The sequence below is a fragment of the Limanda limanda genome, chromosome 23 (assembly GCF_963576545.1).
Source record: "Limanda limanda chromosome 23, fLimLim1.1, whole genome shotgun sequence".
Lineage (NCBI taxonomy): Eukaryota > Metazoa > Chordata > Actinopteri > Pleuronectiformes > Pleuronectidae > Limanda > Limanda limanda.
This window is the reverse complement of record NC_083658.1, coordinates 9934578-9942762: the sequence shown is the minus strand read 5'-3', so window position 1 is coordinate 9942762 and position 8185 is coordinate 9934578. Positions and strand designations below refer to the sequence as shown.

The 8185-nt window shown below is 43.5% G+C and overlaps 1 protein-coding gene across 1 annotated transcript; it reads left to right on the top strand.

The window, feature by feature from the left end:
* Window positions 1-444: 444 nt before the first annotated feature.
* On the top strand, window positions 445-7181 carry LOC132996781 (protein downstream neighbor of son homolog). Its single transcript, XM_061067139.1, has 12 exons — window positions 445-867; window positions 1578-1652; window positions 1768-1968; window positions 2092-2270; window positions 3089-3164; window positions 3261-3363; window positions 3513-3600; window positions 4857-5006; window positions 5122-5320; window positions 5493-5562; window positions 6144-6271; window positions 6454-7181. Exons 1-12 carry the CDS (start codon window positions 445-447, stop codon window positions 6592-6594), a joined length of 1833 nt encoding a protein of 610 aa, XP_060923122.1. The 3' UTR covers window positions 6595-7181.
* Window positions 7182-8185: the final 1004 nt, after the last annotated feature.

The window sequence follows — 8185 nt, the reverse complement described above, 5'->3', positions numbered from 1 at the left end:
AAAATAAAACAAAACTGCAAAGTGCTATAAGTAATTGCCATTTGAGTGATACTAAATTGTTAGTTTCAAAAATTGTTAGGAATTTATTTTTTTAAATAAAAATTTTCAAACATTTCATTAAAATGAGATAAGTGTCTTTTAAATAATATTCTTGAGATGTAACACAACATATTAATTTATTTTGAGTGGTGGTTAAGTGGAGTTAAAAAAAAATGTATTATAAACTTTAAATTATGGCATTTTATTTGTATGCCTGACGTCTTAAACCGGAAGTTCCGTTTTCCTACGAGCCAATCCGCATTACGCGCCGCTCCTTACGTCAGCACGCTACGCGCCAAATTTGTTTAAGTGCGGAAGGCGCAATAACAAACCACAGCGGCTCCTGTCTTCCTCCAGATCAGCCTCTCAGTTTTGAAGTACCTTGCTAAACAGTTCCTCGGCAGTATGTCTCAGCAGGCAGGATATTCCCCCAACTTCAAGCGACCCGCGGACATTATGCGGAAGAGGTGGAGGAGATCCCGGAGTGACGCCGGTGTCCTGTCCGGCCCCAGCGGGCAGGAGTCCACCGGCAGCCCGGGACAAAGCGGCTCGTCCCCGGCGTGTGTCCGGCCCTTCTCCCCCGGACCGCTGCTCAGCAACCAGAGATCCGGAGCTGGAACCAAACGCAGGAACCCGTTCTCCAGTATCGAGAACACGTACAGCCCCAAAAAGAAAATACACATCTTTAACGACGACGTGAAAAGCGACGCTGCAGACGATCAGCAGGACGAGGACATGTCAACAAAGAGAGAGTGTCGAGGAGTTTCGTCCTTCAGTGCAATCCTGACCGAGGCAGAGAGACACGAGCACCGGGATGTCCCCTCTAAGGTTTGTGGTTATACTACACTTATAATGCATGTTGATAACACACACACGTACATACACACGCACACGCACGCACACACACACACACCTGTCTATACATGTCACATCTATACATATACATACATCCACTTTACTCAAGTGCATCTCTCTACACAGTTGCACATCATATACATATTGTCTTTAATTTTATTCAATTTAAATTGTCTTTATTATTTATTAACCCTGGCTTGGGATCAATAGAGTAGTAGTTACTATCCACCCAAACTCTATGTTCAAATCAGTGGCTGATCTAGAATTTATCCCAAAAATGTACATAGATAATTTTAATAAAAAAAGTCATTTTAGTGTAAGTATTGTTTACAGTTTACTAGTTTATTTGAAACAAACAAAGGAAGAGCCACTGACAGGACATTGACACTGCAGTGGCCAATCCGATTGTTGCACCCCTGGCTCCGCCTCTGATTCAAATATCATATAAAGCTGACTCATTGGTTTGACTGTTTACTGATCTGCACAGACACACAGCATAAGTCTAAGCTAAAACAATATTGGGGAAACAGTTGTCAAAGTTCATATTTTAATTTTGAATGTCCTTAATGTCCTCAACGAGACAGATGTGTCACTCTGATTATACAAACAGGTCATTTGTTTTCTTTATTTTCTGCCATACTTTGTCACATTTCCCCTTTTCACTCGTCTGTCCCCTACTCTAGAAGGGTCTCACTGTCTCTGAGGATGACTCTCTGTTCGAAGAAGAGGAAGAAGATGTTAAAAGTCCACTACTCAAGGTTGTATATTTTATCCTGCACTTTTCACATTGTTATTTGTAATATATTTATACTAAACGTGTGTCTCTTCATCTGTTTGTTTAACTATCCAACCTGTTCTCTCCACTCTTCCCAGAGTCCTCAGGCCATTGCCCCCGCCTCTATAGCTCCCCCCGTCTGCACAGAGTACCCAGCAGACTGGAGCCTGAAGACTCGGCTCCTCTTCACCTCCCCACTCACCCTGTTGTGGGCCGAGCAGCCCAAAGCCCAGGAGGAGGCTCTCGGGCTCAGCCAGCATTGTAGAGCTCAGTTCACCACCCTGCCTCACACTCTCCAGGTAGCCTTTTTGTGTCTTATTATTACATGTGACCTTGTGTCTTCCAGATGATGATTCTCACTCTCTGGTGTCGAAGTTTAGTGAGAACCCGTCGCTCAGTGAGTCCACTCTGTTCCCTTGCAGGATCCCAGGTCCTGCCCGGAGCTGCGGTGTGCCTTCCAGCAGAGTCTGGTCTACTGGCAGCATCCCTCCCTGCCCTGGCTCTCTCTGTTCCCCAGGATCAACGCTGAGAGGCGCTTCACAGGGAAGAGCACCCCCTGGGCACAAAATCCATCCCTGCAGCAGAGTCTCATGAGTGAATGGTGAGGCTGGGGATAGTAGTTTTAAGCTATATCCATATCACTACTCTAGCGCTTTTTTAGACCTTTTATACAATGGAAAGCAGCTTGGATTACATTTTTCTTTCTGAACCCGTCCAAGCCAGAGAGCAAACTAACCAAGGCCAACCAGAACATGACTATTTTTTCCATCTGCACCTGTCTCGAGCCCGATGCAGCCAATATACAGTAAGCTACACTGAGTTTGTGTTACCCCGTCCCTCACACATGGCTATTGCTTGTTTTCCTTAATAACAGACATGTGCTGTGTAAATAGAAATTCAAACTGTAGAGATAACAACAAACAATTTGTTGGATCAATCCCAAGCCTTGGTGGGCTCTGATCAGGTACAAAGTAATTATATTATGTAAGATTTGTCGCCATGTCATGATAATGCCTAAGGTGGAAACACATACAAAACATCAGGTGGCCAAACCAGTCTGTGGAGGACGTCCTAAAACCACACTGGCATATTGTACTGCCGAGAGAATGTAATTCATAAACTTAACCTTTGATTGCCGCCGAAAGTACGAAATTACAAAACTCACGAACATACCCAGACAACCTGGAGGTGTTGTTTTCATAACCTTTCTTAAACTATGTGAAAAGTGTTTCAAACAAAAGCTGTTTTTCTCTGCCAGCGGCTTCTCTATGATTGATCGTCAACAAGTTCCCAGTGCATGAATAAGAATGAGTGCAAAATGTGAACTTGCATATTCTAAATTATACACGCATGCACAATTGTCAATCTTTATTTTTGGGTCACATCAGTGTTTTCTCTCTGTTCCTCTCTCCTCCACAGGTCAGTCAGTCTGTCATCCCTCTACAGTCTACTGAAGGCCAGACAGTGTCCTTACTTCTACCTCTGCTCCTATCAGGTAGCTCCTTCAGTTTTCGTATAAATCAAATGGTGTTATTACAAAAGGTTACAGCAGAACATGTGATTTATCGGGTGTGGTTTTCTATGGTGTCAGTTTACAGTGTTGTTCAGGGCAGCGGGTCTCGGTGGTTCGAGTCCCATCACAGCCTTGATCTCTCCCACAACTCGAGGTCTCAGAGAGGCAATGAAGGCTGAAGGTGAGTCGCTTCTCAACCCACATTAATGCTTTGATACATTAACCATGAAAAGTAAAACGTACAAGCACAATGTACTGTTTTGCATAGTCATATTTTGTTCTTATTTGTTCACTTTTTACTTCAATTTGTCCCTTTTTTAATCTGTTTAGGTATAGAGTTCAGTCTCCCTCTAGTGGAGGACAGGAGGAAGAGCAAGGACCTACAGAACCTGGATGGGCAGGATGGGAAATCAGAGGGGTGAGTCTCAGAGCTCTACTCTGTTTTCAGTAGGGTTGGGTACCGAGAACCGGTTCCAATATGGAACCGGTTCCAATACAACCGGTACCTACCGGGACCGAAATGCAACGGAGATTTCGGTGCCTCATTTCGGTGCCTGAGCCAATTGAAGACTGAGGTCTCCGCTCGTCCCGCCTCCTCGCACTGCCGCTCTTTCCTTCACGGGAAGCGGCGGCTCCCGCGGGGGGGGCGAGACCTCTCCCCGGCGCTGGCTCCCCTCCGCCGGGCGCATCTCCTCCGTGGCGGTGCGCCGCGACCGGCTCCGGGTCGGCTTGGAAAGGCTCGGGGCGGGAGGAGCGAAGACCACGCCGAGAAATGTTTCATAAAAGCGACCGCATTTTGGGGGGACGAAGGTGGGCCGAGGCCTGCCTGCGACAGCCCCAGCCGCGGAGACACGGGGGTCTCAGAGTGATGGGAAAGCGACCCTCAGTCTTCATTTGGCTCAGGCACCGAAGTCACGAGTCAGAGTGTGTGTGTTTTGTATTTATTTTTATTTATTTAAGTATAGTTTAAACTTTTGTTAACAGTTTGTATGTTATTCATAGTTTTAATTTAAAAAGGGTTTTGTATTTATTTATATTTATAATCTACTTTAAACAGTTCATATATATTGCGCAATAAAAAAAGCCTTTCTTAGTCAAGCATCGTTTTGTGCACTTTTTTGAAAAAAGTATCGGTTCAGGCACCGTTTAGGCACCGGTATCGTTTTAAAAGTATCGGTTAGGAACCGGTATCGGATAAAAACCAAACGATACCCATCCCTAGTTTTCAGCTGTACTTACTTTTAGGAGCTCACAGAAAAGTTTTCTTCCTGAAATAACAAACTAACAATTTTAATCTTTCAGGAATTTTTACAAGGCTCCATTATTAAGGGAACAGGAAAAACACTGTTTTTGTCTGGACCAAGAATGACATGATAGTGCCATAAGTAAACCCAAAACACATCTCTATTGCCCCCTGGTGCTGACTGTAGTGAAGGTCATACACCCATTCACCTCAATGTTGGCAGATGGGATATAAAAATAGGGTGTATGCCAACACACCATGACAGCGATACTCACTATAGTTGTTAAAACATCTGTTTAATACAATTAAACAAGATATTGCAAGTGTGGTTTACACTACAGTAGGAAAATTAGAAATGCATGAGCTGAGGAAGAAGAAATATCTGAGTGATGTCAGTACAATTGTGATCATTTTGGAATGTATGATTGCAGGTGCTCTGAGCTGAAAGAAGGCGTTGAGTGTCAGGAGGATGATGAGGGAGAAGACGGATACAACGACGACGAAGACAGCAGCTTCTCCTGGCTGAAGGAGATGGGAATCCAGGACAAAATCAAGAAGCCCGACAGCATCAGCATACAACTGTATCCTCCTAGTTGCCCGACAGTGACTATCTTGCGTAACTAACAACCCTTAGCGGTGCATGTCATGTTTAATGTATAGCACTACGAGTCTAAGCTCCTTGACCACTGACTCTAGTCGTAAGGAGAGTCACACTGTGGCTCTGGACCACAAACCCGAGTCTGTGGTGTGTGTGGAGGGATCTCACACGTTCACCCTCATCAACTTCCTCATCAACTGCAAGGGTTTGGTGGCTTCAGCGGGTTCCCAGGCTGGGTTACCCCCGACCCTGCTGGCCCCCAGCGCTTTCAGAGGAGCTACAATGCACACGCTGAAGGTATGGGCACTACACACACACACACACACACACACACACACACACACACACACACACACACACACACACACACACACACACACACACACACACACACACACACACACACACACACACACTCAAACAGATGATGACATATTGACAAGTGTGTGTTTGTGTGTTGTTTTTACAGGCTCGCAGTGTGAACGTGAAGTGCCAGGTTGGTTCCACCTTCCAGAATATCAGCAGTCTGGAGATCACAGGTACACATCAGCAGTATCTGATCCATTTATCTAAAATTCATTCTGTTGCATTCAGTTATTCCTTATTTTTATACACACAAGTTACGCGATCTACTCAGCAGAGTTAATACGTCACTTCCTGTCTCGGTCTGCTGCACGCGGCTGCTCCACCTCTCACCCAATTCTTTGGATTTCACCCAAAGGTCATGTCTGAAAATGACCGTAGTCGGCAGTACAAAACGCCATACAAACGTACATGTAGTTATAATTGTTAGTTAAACAAGAGGAAGTGGTGCATTAGCCTGGGACTAATCCACATTTGCTGTTAAAGACGGAGTCATTATAAGCATATCATCCGGAGTATCATTGATGTGAATCAAATAGTTTTTTAACCCCTCTGTGGCCAAGGATTTACAATGTGTGTTAGTTGGATACAATCTAAATTCAAGTCATACTTTGTGATTTAAATGTAGTTGTGTAGTGTGAATTTGCAACGACTGCAAGACTCCAGATAACAAAGAAAATGGTCTTATTCTTATTTCAAGTGATCAAATGTTTATTCTTTCATTGATTGTATTGATTTTTTTTTGTGATTCCTGTAGGACCCATCCTCCCCTCGTCTCTCCACACCATCACAAACCTTCTCCGGCCCTCGCAGAAAGGAAACTTCTCCGCGACTCTTTACACGCACGCACCTACTGCTGTCATGAACGTACACACCAAGCAAGAGGTAAGACTCCTTTTAGAAGAATTAGAAGAAAAACTTCTTTCCCCCTTGCCGGGCTCCATGATATGCAATGCTAGGGATGCATTGTGTCCTTATGAAGCTGAGTGGCGCTATGTGTCTGCATTCCACCTCCCAGGGGTCACTCACTAAACATCCACTCACTCCAGCTGTCTGTGTGTTCGCAGTGTACCCCCTGCTCCGTGGACCTGTCCGGGTGTGGCCTCCACCCTGCTTCCCTCCAGCAGCTGCAGCGGCCCTCGAACCTGGGCAAGACCGCTCTGACACACATCAACTTGAACAACTACAGCTACACCTGGAAAAACTGAAGGCAGCTGGAATCAAGCAGTGACACCCATCACTAGTGTTGTTTAGCGCTCGTGCTCAGGGAGAAAACCTGATTTCTGATCTGCTGCACGTGCAAGTTAAACCACTTCTCCCCCTCTTAAGTGTACCTTCAATCTCTAAATGTCTTTTTAAAACAGATTTTATTTCATTACGTTCTTTTAAAGTTGTGTCCTTGTAATGAATGTAATGTATAGTTCTGAATTTATTTTAACATGCATAAATGTATTGTGGCAGCTTGTTTTAAATAAATTTTTAGTTGAGAGGAAATTGATTGTTCAGTTTGGCTTTTAGGAATGACATACTATTGGTGCACTGTGACTTGTTCTTAGGTGTTTGGGACTGGATTGCTGAGGGAATAAATTCATACTCTGGAATATATGGAATGCTCGAGAATCATTTTTTAGCTTTTTATTCTGAAAACAACCCTAAGAGATGTGTATGCTGCTTATGCCTCAGTTGTGTAAGATTCAAATGTCTGCTGTTTTCTTCTTCATGAAATGACAGCACATGTGACAGAATGTTGTAGAACTGTTTTTCATCAAGAGAAAATAAATAATATAACACATCAGCGAACTTTGTCAACAATTTCCTGAGAGCTTCTAAAGAGGAACTACAGATTGAGAAACATTTGCGCCATTCAATTGCATTTGGAGGAATAAATAGATTGTGACATAATTTCATATGGAAGGGGTGAAGGATGGAATGGAAATGACAAAGTCTGGCAAGGTTTAATGTCAGTGTATATGTATACTCTAGTTATACGATTCTAAGGTCAGACAGGGATTGCATTTGTGTATACAACATTCTGTGCCTATACCCTTTTATGTATTCTAAGTTGTGCCTGGTTTTTGTTGTCTTAGTCTTGCTGCAGAGCAGGTTGCCCTTCGAGACAAATTAAGTTGAGTAATCCTGAGGTTTAGGGTTGAATGTGGATGAAGCATACACAAGGGCTGCGGGCGGATAGTCAAAATAATCTCCTTTCCTAAAGGATAGCCTGTTTTTTCCTGTTCTAAAGGAGATAAGTAGGAAGAAAACTGAGCTGCTGCAGATGAAACATAAACCCCCTAGTGGTCATGTGGGGTCAAAGCATATCAGAAGAATAATGACAGTTTTTACCTTTTCATTATGAATGTTATTTCCACCTTTTGCATTTAACTGCAGCAGTACAATAGGTGAATCTTGTATCTTGAATCCATCCTCTCTAGCCACCTTCCCAAAACCTGTTTGGCATTGCAACAGTGCAACATGACCAATGCAATCTTACTTTCTTCTTTATTTTCTTCTGACAGACAACAGTCATCGTTGTTGGAGGCAGACGGCCCACACACCCATTCTGGTTCTACTAAAGGTTTCTTCCAGTTATTGAGGGAGTTCACAAAGTGCTGCTCATTGTGAGAAATGCTTGGTTTTGACCTTAATATTTAAAGTGTATTGACATAATGTATATTATAATTTGGCGCTTTACAAATCAAATTGAATCGTTCTCACTATACCTCAAGGGACTGCTTGTCTCCACGATGTGAACATAGGTTAGGTGTGGTCAGTGCTTAAAATGAACATTATTTAGGAACT

What these genes read in the sequence shown, in the direction of transcription:
- LOC132996781 (XM_061067139.1), top strand. Translation starts at nt 445, where the DNA reads ATGTCTCAGCAGGCAGGATATTCCCCCAACTTCAAGCGACCCGCGGAC. An exon ending in CCCTGCCTCACACTCTCCAG is followed by an intron (nt 1,969 to 2,091) that starts GTAGCCTTTTTG and finishes GTTCCCTTGCAG; the next exon opens with GATCCCAGGTCCTGCCCGGA. An exon ending in CAGAGTCTCATGAGTGAATG is followed by an intron (nt 2,271 to 3,088) that starts GTGAGGCTGGGG and finishes TCTCCTCCACAG; the next exon opens with GTCAGTCAGTCTGTCATCCC.